Source organism: Clavispora lusitaniae (genome assembly GCF_014636115.1).
Source record: "Clavispora lusitaniae strain FDAARGOS_655 chromosome Unknown tig00000003_pilon, whole genome shotgun sequence".
Taxonomy (NCBI): Eukaryota; Fungi; Ascomycota; class Pichiomycetes; order Serinales; family Metschnikowiaceae; genus Clavispora; species Clavispora lusitaniae.
The window spans coordinates 859,791-877,505 of NW_027093975.1; the positions used below are offsets into that span (position 1 = coordinate 859,791).

The window sequence follows — 17,715 nt, forward strand, 5'->3', positions numbered from 1 at the left end:
GTTAATGGGCGAAAACAAAATGTCCAGTTGGCAAGTGATACTGCCTTGTTGAGATTACTAGATACGCATATTGATTGATCAAGTTATTCATTATTGTTATCCACCATGAGAAGAATCAAGACTGCACTAATAGTGTCACGTAATATCGGGAGACTGCTCAAAAGCATATTGAGACAATTGAGTCTGAAAAAGCTTGTCTGTGTTTCTCATGTATAGTGATGCACCTGAACCTTAAAAGAAACAGACCTGATTGTTTATATCTGAGCCAACAATTCGAAGAAGGAACCGTGCAGACGCAATGTAGTTCCGATGTTAGAAACAGGCATTAAGTAGGAATCAGTATGTTTGAAACGAAGTCTCACAACAACTGTCGCTCAAAATACAAAAATACCACGAAGCAAACAATTAGCATCGTGAAGCATTGTCTGCAAACTTAAGATTATCACAGTATAACATGAAAACACATATAAGTTCCTGACTTGATCCATAATCACGGCAGCATTTTCAGATATATTTTCCGAATGGTTATTCCATTACTAACTCTCGGTAAAAACCTCGGCCATGAGCGTGTCCACCAGCAGATCCAAGTTCTGGCGCTTCAAATCGTCAATGCCACTCAGAAGAGCCTGGATCGAGCCCTCGATATCCTGTTTCAACAGATCCAGTTGCTGCGCTAGCTCCCGGAGCTCTTGAAAAAGCTGTTTATTGTCCAAAACCAACTGGTCGTATATCATGGTGAGTTTTTTCACCGAATCCTGCCGCGTCAGAGCCACAGTGGCCTCTATTAGCTGCGATGCTGTCAATGTGTCTACCGAAATGTCTGATTCAGCCAGAGAAAGGTCTCTTCTTTGTTGTGCGTCATGTATGATCTCGTCCAACTCGTCGAGTTTGCGGTGGATGTCTCTGTTCTCGAAAATGTGCTCAAACTGCTTGAAACACGTGCTGTGGAAGTACTTTTGCATTTGTTTCCGAGCCATTTCCAACGCTTCTGGACCGCCGTCCATTTTCGATATCGTCGGGAAACACTTTTCAAGCTGCTCGGGCATCAACAGCCGCTTGATTGTCTGCTCCACGGCTTTTTTGACCACCTGGTTAAGCCGATCATAGCGAATTTTTTCCGTCTCCATTCCAGAATGTAAAAGAATAACAAGTAGATAAACACCAGAGTGCAGGTAAGCGCACATATGCTATCAGTTTGAAGAAACACACATGATTGAAAAAGACACGGAAAAATGGCTGAAAGGCTTTTTGCAGAATAAGTGAACCAGATCCTTTTTGCAGAATAAAAGAAATTATCTATCATTCCTGTCAGAGGCATCTTCAAGACATTGAACGTTTGAAGACGATATATTATATACAGGCCACTAATAGAGATGGAGGTGGGTCGTGATAATCCGATAAGCTATTAGTCTCTTTTTCTTCTTCATTTAATTTTTCACTCCAGTTACTTATTTGCTCTTGGATATAGACCAAAAAGTGGCAGGCTTTTTTTCATCTGATAGCCCAATTGTCTACCCATACAAACATTTATCAACGTAGAACAAATTCAGATGATATACAGAAAATTTCCAGGGTGACCACATTATTTTCAGCAGCTTGGTCGATTAAAGTACGTACTAGATATTTTGTAGTTTCAATGATTTGTTGTAACGTTATCGGAAGAATGTCTACGCTGATGTCTAATTAAACGTCATTTGCATCAATGGACAATTGCAGTGTATGTTAACTATCTCGGCTCTGATCCTGGGATAAGTAAAGGCATTCAAATCACAAATAGCAATTTTATTCAATGGATTACAATTGGTCTAGTCCGTATCAAACTTCTTGAAACTAATGCATAAGCACGGCTAATACATAAAGAGATCCAAAGATTCAAAGCTACCTTGTGGCCTAAATTTACGAGACCGAGGTTGTAGACACTGATGGAAAGGATTTATTTGAAAATAGAGCAATTTTAAGCATGGCCATTTGATCTGTATGTCCAAAGCAGATAAATTCACTTCAAGTAGCCTTACTCAAATTATTAGCGCAAACTAAAACTAACGTTTTAGGTCGGTCAGTCTCAGTATCTAGGCAAAGTCGGGTCCGCAGAAAATTCATACAGACAACAAGGAGAATACCCATGAAGTCCTTCAAATCAACCATTTCATGTGTCTAATATTATTTTTTCTCTTTCCCCTCTGCAATTCCGTACCAGAGTTGGTTTCATATAGATGCCTGCACACATCTTCTCCATATCTCCAACTCTATCCCTCTTATTCTTCCGATATGCTGGACCCCCGTTCTCTAATTGCAGAAGCAGAAAAATTGGCCAAGCCCCAGACCGGCTTCTTTTCGTTTTTCGGCGGCTCGTCTTCCTACAGACTTGAAGAGGCCACCGATCTCTATATCCAAGCGGCCAACGCATTTCGCCTCAAGAAAGACTTTGGCCTGGCGGGCCTGCAGTTTTTGAAAGCAGCAGACTTGCAAAGCCAACTTAGCAACCACAATGACACGGCGAACCACCTTATCGAGGCGTACAAGTGTTTCAAAAGCGTTTCGCCTGCTGACGCCATTGACGCCTTATCAAGAGCAATCCACATTTTCTTGACGCAAAACGGCCAGTTTAGACGGGCGGCCAACTTCCAGATGGACTTGGCGGAGCTCTACGAGCAAACCGGCGACGTCGAGAACGCCACGCTGAGCTACGAAAAGGCGGGCGACTACTTTTCCACCGACCACGCCGAAGCGCTTTCCAACAAGGCGTTTTTGAAGTGTGCCGACTTGAACGCCGGCCTGGGCAACTACAGAAAGGCCCGGGACTTGTACGACAACATCATCAAGAACCTGGTGGGCAACAACTTGACCAAGTGGAACTTGAAGGAGTACTTTTTGAAAAACATCTTGTGCACGTTATGTATGGACGACGTTGTGGATGCCCAGAAGCGGCTCGATGCCTTTGCCGAAGAGGAACCTTCGTGGCCGACTACAAGAGAATACAAGTTGGTGCTGGACATTTTGGCGGCCATTGACAGCGGAGATGTCCAGGCGTTTTCCGACACGGTGTATGAGTTTGATCAGTTCAGCAAGTTGGATAAGTTGAAGACGCAGTTGTTGTTGAAGATCAAAAACTCTGTCGTTGAAAACGACGACGACGACTTGACCTAGTTATTATGTCTTATGATAGGAGTCTGTTTAATAAATTCTGACTATAGGCTCTCTGTATTGCAGGAGCAAAGCGTTGTCTTCTGATAATGCCCAGGAATATCGAAATAAACCCGTTCTTTTTGCTACTACACTACAACGCTCCTTCGTCATAAACCTTGTTTCTAGTATTGTTAGACAGGCTTTCCACCCAAAAACTCGCTCCAACGGCGAACCTCGTGTGGAACTTCCACCTTCAGTGGAACAGAGGCAAAATCAATCTTTGTGCCAATCTTCTCCCGCAAACATTGGGCAAATAGCTGGGCTGTGTTCTTTTCATTGAACAAGGCAATGCCAAAGTCAATGGCATTGCGCCGCATCACGTAGTCTTCGTCCAATAAGCTTTCGGCTCTAGAGCGGGCCAAGTTGAAAACAGCGCCAATGCTCTTTTCTTGGAAAATCTCCCGCAACGCTCTCTTATCGGTCTTTGGGAACGCAATCACCTCCACTTCTTCAGAAACATACTTTGAAAGGTACTCTGCCACTTCAGGCGAAGCTGTGTAGAAGTTGTATCCGAGGCCAGAAACAGTCTGGGCCACATGGCCCAATTTTTCATTCAGCAAGTCTCCTCCAAACAAAAGACCCGAGCCTGGAAGCGGAACTTTGAAGTTCATCGTGGCTTGCATGGAAGTCCAGTATGCTTCGACTAGCGAATCGCCAAAACAAGCAATTTCACCGGTGGAAGCCATTTCCACGCCCAAAAATGGGTCTGCACCGGCCAAACGAGTAAAAGAAAACTGAGGCACCTTCGTGGCCACGTAGTTATACTTTTGTGACATCAAATCAACAGGGGCAGGGACATTTTCACCCAAAAGAGCTTGCGCCGCAACCGAAATGAAGCTTGTGCCCAAAACTTTCGACACGAACGGGAAAGACCGAGATGCTCTGATGTTGCACTCGATCACCTTCAATTGTGTTTCTCCATCAACATCACTCTTGATCACTTGCATATTGAAAGGCCCTGTGATTTTCCAGGCTTCGGCCACTTTATCAGCAATCGTCTTGAGACGGGCCATGACATCCAGGTCCAATTTCTGTGGAGGCAACACCAACGTAGCGTCACCGGAATGAACACCGGCGTTCTCAACATGCTCCGAAACAGCATGAACGAGCACTTTTCCGTCATAAGCGACACCGTCAATGTCGATTTCCTGTGCATCTTCAATGAACTTGGAAATCACCACTGGATGGTCCTGCAGCACATTGGAGGCACTAGTCAACTTGGAGTCCAATTCTTTCTGCGACCAGATGACAGACATGGCCGCACCAGACAAGACGTACGATGGGCGAACCAAAACAGGGTAGCCGACCTCGTTGGCAAACTTCTCTGCTTCAGCAACAGATGTCAATTCTTTCCAGCGAGGCTGGTCCACGCCAATGGAGTCCAAGATCGAGGAAAACTTGTGTCTGTCTTCAGCACGGTCAATGTCAAGCGGGTTCGTGCCCAAAACGTTGCATCCGGCCTCTTGTAAGGGCAAGGCAATATTCTGGGGCAATTGGCCGCCCACACTCACAACAACACCGCTGGCAGTCTCCAACTCATAAATGTCCAACACTCTCTCCAACGAGAGCTCTTCGAAATACAAGCGGTCCACCTCGTCAAAGTCCGTCGACACCGTTTCTGGATTGTAGTTGACCATAACCGTGCGGTGGCCAGCTTTTCTCAAGGCCCGGGCTGTTTCCACTGCACACCAGTCGAACTCGACCGAAGAGCCAATCCGGTAAACGCCCGAACCCAAAACCATCGTGCCATGCTCGTTGAAATCGACGTCTGAGCATGTGGCGTTGTATGTCGTGTACAAGTAGTTTGTGTTTGCTGGGAACTCAGCGGCCAACGTGTCGATCTTCTTGACGAACGGAACAATGCCAAACTTCTTTCTTGCGGCACGAACCTCAAGCTCCTTGGCCCCGACGCACTGAGCAATTTGCTTGTCGGAAAAGCCGAGTTTCTTTGCCCGCAGCATCAAGTCGTGGTGGATCGACTCGAGTGTCTTTGCTGCCTCAAGCTCGCGGTACATGTGGACGATGTTCATGATCTTGTACAAAAACCACTTGTCGATTTTGGTCAAGTCGTGAACACGGTCGACGTCGTAGTTTTCGTGAAGCAAAGCCTGGCCCACGGCCAACCATCTGCGGTCCGTTGGGTTGGCCAAGGCTGCGTCCAAGTCGTCAAATTGGGCGCCTTGAACGCCACAGAAAGATGGGTCCACTTGACGAATGGCCTTCTGGAAGGACTCTTCGAACGTACGGCCAATGGCCATCACTTCACCGACCGATTTCATGGCAGAGCCGATGTCCCGCTTGACATGTTGGAACTTGGCCAAGTCCCAGCGAGGAATCTTGGTCACAATGTAATCCAACGAGGGCTCGAAGTTGGCAGTGGTTGTCTTTGTCACTGGGTTGGGCAACTCGGGCAATGTATGGCCCAAGGCGATTTTCGCTGCGGTGTAAGCCAATGGATAGCCTGTGGCCTTGGAGGCCAAAGCCGAAGACCGGGAAAGACGAGCGTTGACCTCGATGACACGGAAATCCAATCCGTCTGGCTGCAAGGCGTACTGAACGTTACATTCGCCCACCACGCCCAAATGGCGGATGATTTTGATCGCAGCACTTCTCAACATATGGTATTCCTCGTCAGACAATGTCTGCGAGGGCGCAACAACAATAGAGTCACCTGTGTGGATTCCGAGCGGGTCAAAGTTCTCCATGTTGCACACGGTGATACAGTTTCCGTCCTTGTCCCGCACAACCTCATATTCCACTTCTTTCCAGCCCTTAAGCGACTTCTCCACGAGAATCTGCGGGGCCAAGGACAAAGACTGGGCGGCCAAGTCACGGAGCTCCTGTTCGGACGCGGCAAAGCCCGACCCAAGCCCGCCCAAGGAGTAGGCAGAACGCACAATGATCGGATATCCAACGTTGGCAGCGGCTTCGAGCGCTGCGTCCACGGTTTCGACAGCGATCGACTCGGCGATCGGAATGTCGATTTCTTTAAGCGCCTGTGCGAACAAATCACGGTCCTCGGACGTTTCCAACGTCAGGATTGGCGTGCCAAGCACCTTGACGCCATACCGGTCAAAAACACCCATTTTGTCTAGCTGGACGCCAACATTGAGGCCTGTCTGGCCGCCAAAAGTCAACAAAATGCCGTCGGGCCGTTCTCTTTCGATGATATACGTGACATACTCTGGAGTAACCGGCAAGTAGTAGATTTCGTCAGCCAAAGCATGCGACGTTTGATTAGTAGCAATATTAGGGTTGACCAAAATGGACGTTTTGTTGGCCTCTTTCAACGCCTTGATGGCCTGCGAGCCAGAGTAGTCGAATTCTCCTGCTTGGCCAATCGACAAGCCTCCAGACCCAATGACCAAGACTTTGGAAACATCGACAGTGGCACCTTGGGCGCCGTTTTTTTGAAGCAGCTGTACCAACTTGCCGCCCTGGTAGGACGGGGTGGCGTTTCTGATCAACGAAGACGAGCAGAAACTTCGGGCCAAGCCGAAACTTTTTGCACGCAAACTGGGAAGAAGCATGGTGAAAGAAAGAAAAGAAAACGGGCGATATATAAGTGTGCCCAAAACGGCAATGACTCAGCGCTAGCCGCGATTTGAGATCAGCGCCGTTACCCGGACACATACAAGGGCCCTTGCTATTCTGGACAGACCAGGGTGTTTACTTCTTTTTTCGCAATGAAGTGGATTTATAGGGCATTTGGAGACTTTTGAAAGCGTTCTTTTTTCATTTTCTTCGCCTTGTTTCTGGTTTTTCTGTCTTATGGCTGGACTCTTTCTGCAGGACAATCAGGTATAGTTCACTTGCATGCAGGATCTCTGTACCGATTTCTTATGTCACTACAGATACAGTAAAAGGGTAAATTCAGTTGATGAGTCTCTGGCCTGTTGATTGGAAAGACATATCGGAAAGAAACGGTAGTTGTACGTGGGAAAGGAAGGTTGATAGTTTTCTGTATAAGATACCACAACTTTTCCGATGTTCGGAATCAAAATTTTCATTGTGAAAAGGCTTGAGTGACTCTCAAGATTTGTCTTAGGCGGCTCAAAGTAATCGATTTGATGGTTAGTAAGCTATGTTCGTCCATGTATATTTGATGTACAACAAGTATTTTTCATTTTCCAGCTAAAAGTGCGAATGCTATGAACTGAATAAGTGAGGAACTGAAATTAGTAGACTTACCAAGTGGTACTAGGAAAAAAAAATATGGTTCATATGAGCATACGTTCTGATTTGTCAATGGCTATTTCTATGATTCTTGTGGAAAGAGGATTGGCAAGACAAATAATCGAAATCGCCATTAACTAGGTGAACATAGGTGAATCTGACACCAGACGAAATGTAGTAGTCAAAGAAATGTGCAAACAAGACGGCAGAAAGGAATCGCCAAATAAAAAATTGCCTTCGTTAACAGGAAGAGCATTTTCACATCATCTTCTGTGTTGAAACAGGAATGACTATTCGAACATTGAGTAATATGACACTAGACACTAGGGCGCCCATAGTTAACTGGCAAATCCACAGAAACTAATTAAATCCTACAACGAGTACTTTGATTTGTCAACATCGTACTTTGATTTGTCAACATGGTACTTTGTTCTTTCGCTCATGGTACTTTGATCTTTTCGCTCATGGTACTTGTTCTTTTCGCACAAGACGGTATCTTCTCTGATTCTGATACTCGCATCTTTTCTCCACAATCCAAATTCCACATGGCGCCCAAGGCCCAGAAAATCGAGGAAGACACCTTGGCCCGGCAATCGGACGTCACGGTTGCCACTAACGCCACGCCCCATGCCGAATACAAGGGCTTTTTCGTCTATGTGCTAGCGTCGGTGATTTTTTTCGCATACATCGGATGGACCGTGGTGCCTGAGCCGTGGCTCCAGAAAATCGGCGTGTCCTATTATCCAGACAAGTACTGGGCGCACGCGGTGCCGGCGTACCTGTTGATTGCCATGGTATACTCGTATGTGTTTGTGGCGTTGGTGAACTTCGAGGTGAAGACGCTCAAGCTTGACGATTTGCGCAATTTCACCGACGAACATGCGGTTTATCCGAAAAACCCCGAGGAGTATGTATGGAAGGCGCCAAGTGGCGTTTGGGATCTTCCGATCGGCTTGGTCAATGACGTTTTGTACGGGGGAGATTAAAATGGGAAAAGGACTTCGAGTATGGTTGGGAAAGGGCTAGAGACTGGTTCAGGAAGGGCTAGAGAGTTCAGGAAGGGCTAGAGACTGGTTGATGGAAGGGCTGGAAGAGACTAGGGTCGAGTATGATCGGCATTGAGTTCAACTTTAAGAGTGTTCAGATTAGAGTGTTCAGATTAGAGTGTTCAGATTAGAGTGTTCAGATTAGAGTGCTCTGATAAGAGTGGTTGAGACTGTCACTATGACATTTATTGACGAATGACGATAGCGGTAGGTCCAAAGAAGATATACTTCCTTGGCTTGATGAACAAGTGATTTGAGGGCTTCTGATATGATCGTTTACTACGGCCATGAATTGGCGAATCAACAAAACTTTAGTTGAAAGACAGAAGTTGTTCTAACGCTCACGTTAGCTTATCTCACATCAAATCAAAAATCACAATACACATACATCTCTGCTATTTATGGATATATTTTCAAGTTACGAACTCAAGTATTAGACTAAAGTCTGAGGCATGGCTAGTTATCGTAGTCGAATGTATACGGTTAGATATTTCGGCTACATGCACTTGTACGAATCAATGTGATGGGAAACATGTATGCATCAATCAAACTCCGTAGCTTGTCTGGAGAAAACCTCTAGTGTCGGCGTCCACTAGTCCCAACACTTGTGTCTCCCACGCGTCGCCCAAAAGGCTCTTATAACTCATAAGCACCTGGTAGAACATCTCTTTAAGTTTGTCGGAAGGCTCAAAGTAGTTCCCGATACAGCTCACGAGCACCGCCAAATTCTTGCGCCCTTGCTGGTTGTTCAAGCCTCCAAGACCTTGGTCCGGGTTCAACTGGAGCGTGTTGAGGAACCCGAGGAATGCAGTTTCTTTCTCTTCGTTTTCCATCACGTACATCATCTGCGCACACCACGAATAAACAAAATCGGGCAAGAGGGCAGCGATTTCAGGAGAGCCGCCGGCCAAGCCGAGCCGGCCCAAGCAGATGGCCGCGTTCTCCACCAACGTCTCCTGTGTGTCTGCAGACTTGAGAAGCGGCACAAGCAAACCGACAATGTTGCCCACATATGGCTTGATGCTGTCTGGATCGGCCTTGATGGCAATCTCGCCAAAAGACCAAATGGCGTTGTTTGTCACCGCGTACGATGAGTAGGACCGGTTGTTGATCTCATGGCCAATGCACACCACTATGCGATCCATGTATGGCTGCACCATGTCATGACAGGCGAAAATGGCCAAGTCACCGAGTAAAGCGTACGCCAGCTGGCGAACGTCCTCGTCGTGATCCTCAAAACACACCAACACAAGCTCCATGACGTTGGCGCCGTGCTGTTTCATCAACTCAACAGAATGTGCTTTGAAGCCTTGCACAAGACCGTCGATCAAGTCGAGCGAGGTCACAATGAAATCTTTTTCCGGCGCCTCGATCAACGGGTCTGTGTGGACATGCTGGTTGAGCAGGATGGCGTTGGCCAAGATCTTGACTGCTCGCTCGTACACTGGAACAGCATAAGGTGCAAACGCCTCTCCCATCGTTGAAGCCACTACCGACATACATTCGAGCAACGGCCACAAGTCGGTGTCGTCATCCTGCAAACTTTCCCAATTGGCAAACAAAGGCGGCAACAACGTGTTGGCGTACTCAGGCGAGCGACCAAACACCTCTGGCCCAATCTTGTCAACAAAAGTGTTCACACAGTCGTAAAGAACAAGCAAGTTTTTGCGTTGGTACGAAGCAAAACATTGCGCAAAGTGCGCCAAGAGAGCACCAACATACCGATCAAGAAGCTCGACGTCGGCGGTCTCGACAAAAGACGCCAATGCCGAGCACGCAGCTTCCTGGACGATTTTCTTCTTGTCAAGCGCCAATCCGACCACCGCCTCGAACGTAGGTGGGAAATAGCTGCTGTATGTTCCGCCCTCGTGTGCTTCGGCACAGACCCATGTGGCGTACCGAGAGAGAGTCCAACAAGCGATCAGGCGGACTCGTGTTTCGGCGTCTTTCATGCGCTCCACCAAAAATGGGACCAACGTGGGCAATTTGTCACGGGCAAGATCAACGCAGCTCTTGGAAATGGCGCCAAAGGCAAGAATTGCTGCTTCACGCACGGGCCATTCGGGCGAAACAATCTTCTCTTGCAAAAGAGGCAAAGCAACCGAGATCACCTCCTGTGGGTAGTCTAGAGACAAGGCATCGAGAGTCGCTGCCGAGCAACGGCGTAAATTCCACAGGTCAAGCTCGTCATCGGAGTCGTCATCGTCGTCGGAATCGCCATCGTCGTCGGAATCAGCATCGGAGTCCTGTTCGATTTTCTTTGCTGCTGGGGTTTTGCTCACGGAATGAGCATTCTTTGAACGAACAGCATTGGGACGAACATCTTCATCACGGTCTGCCACACGTGCATCGTCCTTCTCGTCAAGAATCTGCATCAAGAAAATCTGCTCCTCCGAGTAGACCATCTTTTCCAAAAGCACAGGCACAACCTGTTGCAAGTGCGGGCGGAACAGCACTCTGTGGGCCTTTTCAGGCAGATCGGCAAGCGTCAAAAGGAACTCGCATGCTTCCATAGCCACATCCTCGTTCTCATCTTGCATCAGATGAACACAGAACAGAACCACACCTCCCATATGCGGCACCAACGTTTGCGGCTTACATTCCATGATCAGCACAAACGCCGAACACACGTTCTTGCGCACACCCGAATCGTGGTCGCCCGTGAGTGTGAACAATGCTTGCAAGTACTGCTCCACAAAAGCGTGAGAGGATTTCAAAGGCACCAACTGGTTGAGACACAAGACGGCCCCACTGCGGAGCAGCGCACTGGCCTGTGGCGACTGAGTGACATGAAGGAGCTGCTGCGCCAAGGCCGCCAACAGAGCGTCGTCCAAAGATGAGCCCGAGTCTTCGCAGATCTTGGCCAATGCAGACACAGCCGCCTCACGAGTAGGAAGCGGGACAGACTCATCCGCTGCGATGTCAAGCAACAGCGGCAATGCCTGAGGCCAGCCCAGAGGCCCGCAAGCAGAAAAGAGCGAGGTGATGACGTTTCCGGTGATGTTCCGCACCATGTTGTGGGATGAGCGCAAGCCTGCGAATATCGTCGCCAAGAGGTAGCTGCGGTCGGCCAGAGACTGCTTCAACACGCAGTTTTTCAAGTTGATACCTGCTGCAGCCCGCACGTCGGCGGAAACACCCAAGTCGCGGACCAAGAGATCACACAAGTAGTTTTCGAAATGCGGCTGCAAGCGGGCCAGCGCCAACGCATCGTTGGCAGAAGAGCGCTCCGCTTTCAGAGACGACAATGTCGCCTTGAAGATGGCGGCTAGCTGTTCCAAAGCCTGGGGATCAGCGGTCCACATGACGGATAGTGACAGTTATCGGTGATGGGCAGCGATGGGACGAAAAGGGCTGAGAGCAAAAAGTAACAAAAAGACCAGTCACGTGAACAATGGCTGGTCCGATGGATGCAAAGGGTAAAATGTACTTGAGCCACCGAGGTCGGATGTGGGAGTTGGTGTTTGATGGAGTCTATGAGGTGAGATGGCGATGGACACGAGAAAAAACATGTGTGCAGGACCAAATGCCTTGGAGGACGATAAGAAAGATGGAGAAGACAAGAACAAGACAGAAGCAAGAGGCGATTAGATTGGGGCAGCAAAGTGAGAGATGCAGTCAGTGAAAGGAGCGTGGTGATTGAGTAGTATTACAAGAAATGCTCGAGCTCGGCCAATTTTTCCGTGAGCTCATCCAATTTTCCGAGAATTGGCAGAAACATGTCGTGGACAGGCTTCTTGCGGCGCCGGCGGCGGCGCTTGGGGTCAGCGACCTGTCCCGTAGATGCAGAGGGCAGACTTGCGTCGGCTTGAGAAACGGCACGGCCATCCGGTGCCAGATCTCCGCTAGAGATGCCATTTGGCTTCTCTGATGCTGGCTGGGGAACTTCGCAGTTTAGGCTGGCAGTGCTAGCAGAGTATTCAGATGCGCTAACGGAGTTTTCAGATGTGCTGGCGGAGTTTTCAGATGTGCTGGCGGAGTTTTCAGATGTGCTGGCGTCTTCGGATGTGCCAACACGATTTTGAGATTTACCTACGGATTCGCGGGAACCGGTTTCCGTGGCACCGGTTTTCTCAAAGGATTCTGCGTTCCCTTCGTTTCTGCCGTCTCTGCCGTCCTTTCTCCCCGTTCTCTTTTCCACCACGAGCGGCGTGTCGGAAAAGATGTCGCTGAGCACGTCCAGCTCGGCGCCCACCGCGGCGCTGGGAATATCACCAGCGGCGATTTCGCTTTTTGCAGCCATGTTTTCCTGGTAGTAGCTGAAGCCGACGTCCTCGTCGTCCCAATTGAGGTCGGCCACGCCTTCAAACGTCACCTGTTTGCGCAGCGCCGCCCTGCGCGGCACGTCGCGCCCGGGCAAAAGACCGCGCTCGAGCTCTTCGTTGCGGAAACAGTTGAGGCGCGCCAAGCGCTCGACGTGCGTCTCGAGGCACTCGGCCGGCACAAACCCCACTTTTCCGTCGTCCGCGTCGGGCGGCGGCGGCGAAAGCCCGCGCTTTTGCGCAAGCTCGGCGCGCTCCGCCCGAGTCATTTTCCGCACAAGCCACCAGTAACTGTCCAGATCATCCACTAACACAACAGGCTCGTCTCGCGCAAGCGTACAATGCAGCGGATCCGGGCCGGAAAAATCGTAGAGACCGTAGAGTTTGGCCGGGTCCAAGTCGCGCGGCGGCAGGCGCGGCGGCAGAGGAGGAAGCGGGTCGAAGTCGTCGTCGTAGAAGTCGCCGTAGAGGTCCGCGTCGGAATGTGCGTCGGGCGAATCGAAGTTGTGGAAGTCTGAGTGAGCGTCGGAGCCAGACGCGTCGGAGGCGTCGCCCGAGGCTTCGCCCGAGTCGTCCAAAATGTCTCCGAGAGGATCTGAGTCCGAGTACACGGCGTCGTAATGCTGTTCTGGGGTTTCCGGCGGGTCTGCGGGGTGTTGTGCCGTTTGATCTGCAGCGCCTGCTTTGCCGCCTTTGCCGCCTTTGCCGCCTTCGCCTCTTTCTATTCGCTCCATCTCTTCTTCCCGCTCGCTTCTTTCGTCCGAGTCTGCGCGGAGATCCATCCTCAGACTCTCGGTATCGCTTTCCCGGATCCGTTCGCTGGAGCTCCGCGACACCGGCGAGTACTCGCGCCCAAAGGTCGTGGCAAACTTCTGCTGCCGGTCGGCGTAGACCGCGTTGGCGTCGAAATCGCTGCTTTGGAGGTACCGGAGCACGCTCAGCTGGATGCTGTGGCTGGCCAAGCCGGCGTTGGCGGTGTTTCTCACCACCGACCCGTGCGATGTGGCTGTGTAGCCCAGAGACGCCAGGCCAACCAGAAGCTTTCGCTCGAGATCGTGGAGAAGCCTGTTTGTGGACTCGAGCGTGTCGTCTTTTTCAAGCGCCAACTTTTGCATGGCTTGTTTTGCTTTGTCGTGGGCTTTGCAACTGTTGTGTGGGCTTTGCAACAGTCGTGTTGGGATGCAATCGGTGATGCAATGATGCAATCTAATGAACGTGTTTCTGTCAGGTGTTGACTGTTGTGATGATCAGCACGTGGCGTTGGATCTTTGTATTTTCTTTTTCTTTCTTTCTTTTTGTTTCGTTTCTGCGCTTGTGCCGACGCTTTTAGTGCTGGCTTTTCTTGTTTCGAATGGGCCTAGCGCCGCTCAATCCAATGCAAACAAAGAAGAAGCGCTGATCTTCATCGCTTTAGCAGAGAATGTTCGCGTTTCTAGCCTCTGCAGGCTCGCACTCCCGAATATTCTGCGACGAAATAGGAGACCGGCGAGGCGAGAAGAATGAAGAGAACGGGTCTAATTAGAGAATGGAAAGAAGGTGAATAGAAGGAAAGCAGGAAAAAATGGAAGACAATAAATCAAACGAAGTAGAGGGCAGGGAGTTGATGGAGCCGACCAGATCGGGCCGAGACCAGATCAGTGCGACCGGAACTTTTGTGCGGCTCGACCGAAACCGCATTTATCAGCGCGGCGATCCATGCGGGCCATTTTTCGCGCCGTTTTCTGCCTCGACGGCGTTTGCGCGTCTTTTTCTGTGTCTTTTCTGTGTCTTTTCGTGTCTTTTCTGCGTCTTTTTTCTGCGTCTTTTGGTATCTTACTGCGTCATTTCTCGCGTCCAGAATGGCTTTCCCCGCATTGGACTTGTCTGTCTATTATTCAACCTATAAGTCATCTATGATATGGCACAGTATGATATAAACCTTTGAGAGTAGGAATAACAATTGAGCAGAACCATGTTTCACATCTCAATGTTGTGAAAGTGGAAAGATCTAGGTTCAGCAAGGAAGATCTCGGTAAAGAGGAAAGGAAGATCTCGGTCAAGAAGAAAAGGAATCTCGGTCAAGACCAAAAGACGACCTTGGTACAAAAGGAAACAACCACAGTGAATGAAGTGAGTTTATTGATAGTAAAATTGCTTCGTAATTAGATGCTTGATGCTGGGCCTTCCATGTCCAATTCCAATCGCTTTTGTCTTCCAGGCAATAGAAACATTACAACGAGCTAGAAACTATGGATTAGAAAAATCTTATGTAATTTGACAGGAGTCCTGGTCAGCAAAGAAAAGGTCCTAGTCTAGCATCAAATTCAGAAGCATCAATGTATCGTGTTATCTCTAGTTCCCGACCCGGCTACTTAAATTTTGAACTTGTGTACTATTTCGACGGCAAAATTAACTACTGGAAGCACCCAAGGATCTCGAATCAGTTTTGCTTCTCGTAGCCGCAGACATGTGTCAGAACATCGTGCATTATCGTTGAAAGTATCAGCTATCGGCTATATTCAAAATCTCATATAAATACGCTATGCCGTTGTAGCTTGATGCATTTTCCTTATTGTGTTGCCGGGCACCGCTCAAATTTTTATGATTCCATAGCTGATACTTGAAATTTCGAGGAGCCGTAAGTTGATTCGTTTTTAGTGAATGCGGAACCTAAATCGTAATACCATGCCATTCGGATGCAGCCTCCATCAATGAATTTTCGATAGAAATTGATCATTCCGTTCCTTACTTGGAATGCCCATTTCGCTCTTGTGCTAATTCGGTCTTGATTGAATAAATGTCATCTTGGCGAATCCATGCAATATTCCTAAGTTTGGGATTCGTGCAAAAGACGAGCGTCGTAGATGTGCAACTTCTTTCTAATACGGTTGAGCTGCCACTTGATGGGTATAAATGGCAAGACGCCGTGTCTTTCATCGTACAACCTCAAACGAAGCCAGAACGAAACTGAAAGCCAATAGGCCAAATAAGAAAACACACTTCCGTACGTGGCCGTGTTGGTCCAACCAACTATAGCATTGGCCACCATCCACCATCCGTCGGTCAAACCGTTGCAACAGTTGACATGCCAAATAGTATTGGCCACATCATAGGAACCAGGTCCGCTTCCGGTCTCGCTGACGTCAAGGCCGCCACACTTGCGTACATACGTTTCCAACTCCAAAAACCACACGCCTCGGCTCATAAGACCAGCACTGACCATGTAAAGAAAGCATGTGGAGAAAATCAAAAAGTACTGGAGCGACAACTTGTTTCCGCCCTTGTAGAGTGATAAGCCGATGGCCGAGCCCAAAAGAAGACCGGCCAAAACAGCCAACGGGAGAGAGCTGGGCGGCTGAGACATGCCGATTCCGCCAATGAAAACCACCGCTTCCAAACCCTCACGCAAAGTCGTGACAAACGGCAAAATGGCCAAGAAATAACGCTGGGAGAACGACTCCTGTGGCTTCTTCAGGCCGAGAAGCGCCCGGGTCAGTCCTTCTTCAGCCACTGCGTCAGCCTCAAGTGGATCAGCTTCCAGAATCTGGCCCACGTCAAGTTTCTGCGGCTCTTCACCGTGGTAGGCGCTGCCGAGCTTGATCCACCACTTGATCTTCATCACCTTGTTGATCCGCAAAAGGCCAACGCCCATCATGGTGATGACCACGCTAGAAAGAAGCGAAAACACTCCTTCCCAGAGTCTCTCTGTGTACGACCAGAGATCTGTTTCCACGAAATAGAAAAAGCCAATAAACACTAGGCCGATCAAAAAACACACTAGCAAGCCGCAAATGGCGCCGAGCCAGACCTGAAGCCGGAGCTTTTTGTTAATGCTTTTTATATGTTGGGATTGCTCTGAATCATCTTCGGGCTCGCGCTTGTTGATGAACGAAAGCAAAACGGAAATGATGATTGCCGTCTCGAGCGTTTCTCGAAGAATAATGAAGAAAATCTGGATCGAAAAGTACTTTGTTAGATCCATGGTGAAGAATAAAAGAAGATGTATGGTTTGTATGGAGAAGCGCGATCGCTTAACTATGTAGGGTCTAATCTAGCAGAGAAAAAAAGATCAAGGCTGAAGCTTTTTATTGAACTACTAGTGCTGAAAGAAAAAAATTAATTAACATGAAAGGGTGGGATCTCTGATCCTGTTTTCATGTTTAATGAAAGACAACTCTTGTATTTGAAGCCATGCAGATTGTTCATATTAACTTTTTAGCCAACGTTAGTGAAAGTTAGGTGTGGCCTAAAGTATATCAAAGCTAAGGAACACAGAGAAGTGATACTCTAGAAAAATGAGAAAGGTAGAATGAATGATAAATGAAAGGAAATGGAGGTACAAATGTTGACATAATAGGATGAATGGAATAGTGATTACTGGAAATTTACGAAGTTAATCCATGATTACTGGACTGTTTGAGTAAACACATCAATGTTTACAATCAGTCGTAGCTTCCTCTCAAAAACATTTTGCAAAAGTCCGAAATAGTGGAGGGTTTGCACCACTTCGAATGTATTATTATCAAAGCCCCCAACTACTCAATTGAACATGACAGTAACACTAGACAAGCCATGTACACCCAATTCTCATACATACATCTCGAGTATTTCAACATTTAATAGTCAATAAATCTAAACGGAACAAAGTTTGAACTGACAATCGCCAGTTCCATATGAGAAATCAAGCTAGTCAATCAATAATGTCCTTCACTCAGTATGTGATCTGAAATATGCCTCCTGCCCGAAGAGGAGGTTGATCCTGGTTCATCTCAAAAATGCCTCCAGCTCGAGGAATAACTTGATTCTGGTCTTCCACGTCAGACTCAGGTTCTTCCTCAAGTAAGAAGACACTCTATATACATCTACACAAGTGAATTGATGTGAAAGGTTTTGTTGATTACAAGAAACCTATTTGTTTATCAGAAGCTCTCTGTAAACTCGACTGCTTCTACAGGTCGAATTCTAACACTAATAAGCACACAGATGTTTCAGACACTAATCTCGGAAAAGATGTAAAGAAAGCCCGGCTAAAACGACACAATCGGCTCAGCTCTAGTGATGAGAGA

At 48.2% G+C, this 17,715-nt stretch overlaps 7 protein-coding genes across 7 annotated transcripts; 2 read left to right on the plus strand and 5 right to left on the minus strand. All coding sequences in view use genetic code 12, as the record gives it.

The window, feature by feature from the left end:
• Positions 1-536: 536 nt before the first annotated feature.
• On the minus strand, positions 537-1,184 carry FOB63_000415 (MIND complex subunit; the record flags this gene model as incomplete). The annotated part of the gene is made up of 1 exon (XM_002619224.1): positions 537-1,184. One exon carries the CDS (start codon positions 1,182-1,184, stop codon positions 537-539), a length of 648 nt encoding a protein of 215 aa, XP_002619270.1.
• Positions 1,185-2,148: 964 nt separating this feature from the next.
• FOB63_000416 (uncharacterized protein) lies at positions 2,149-3,147 on the plus strand (the record flags this gene model as incomplete). The annotated part of the gene is made up of 1 exon (XM_002619225.1): positions 2,149-3,147. One exon carries the CDS (start codon positions 2,149-2,151, stop codon positions 3,145-3,147), a length of 999 nt encoding a protein of 332 aa, XP_002619271.1.
• A 170-nt stretch (positions 3,148-3,317) lies between these two features.
• On the minus strand, positions 3,318-6,716 carry CPA2 (carbamoyl-phosphate synthase (glutamine-hydrolyzing); the record flags this gene model as incomplete). Its single annotated transcript, XM_002619226.2, has 1 exon — positions 3,318-6,716. One exon carries the CDS (start codon positions 6,714-6,716, stop codon positions 3,318-3,320), a length of 3,399 nt encoding a protein of 1,132 aa, XP_002619272.2.
• Positions 6,717-7,781: 1,065 nt separating this feature from the next.
• GPI19 (phosphatidylinositol N-acetylglucosaminyltransferase) lies at positions 7,782-8,348 on the plus strand (the record flags this gene model as incomplete). Its single annotated transcript, XM_002619227.1, has 1 exon — positions 7,782-8,348. One exon carries the CDS (start codon positions 7,782-7,784, stop codon positions 8,346-8,348), a length of 567 nt encoding a protein of 188 aa, XP_002619273.1.
• A 605-nt stretch (positions 8,349-8,953) lies between these two features.
• Positions 8,954-11,713, minus strand: FOB63_000419 (uncharacterized protein; the record flags this gene model as incomplete). Its single annotated transcript, XM_002619228.1, has 1 exon — positions 8,954-11,713. One exon carries the CDS (start codon positions 11,711-11,713, stop codon positions 8,954-8,956), a length of 2,760 nt encoding a protein of 919 aa, XP_002619274.1.
• A 344-nt stretch (positions 11,714-12,057) lies between these two features.
• BUD14 (protein phosphatase regulator) lies at positions 12,058-13,785 on the minus strand (the record flags this gene model as incomplete). Its single annotated transcript, XM_002619229.1, has 1 exon — positions 12,058-13,785. One exon carries the CDS (start codon positions 13,783-13,785, stop codon positions 12,058-12,060), a length of 1,728 nt encoding a protein of 575 aa, XP_002619275.1.
• A 1,691-nt stretch (positions 13,786-15,476) lies between these two features.
• FTH2 (Fth2p) lies at positions 15,477-16,631 on the minus strand (the record flags this gene model as incomplete). Its single annotated transcript, XM_002619230.1, has 1 exon — positions 15,477-16,631. One exon carries the CDS (start codon positions 16,629-16,631, stop codon positions 15,477-15,479), a length of 1,155 nt encoding a protein of 384 aa, XP_002619276.1.
• Between the last annotated feature and the right edge of the window lie 1,084 nt (positions 16,632-17,715).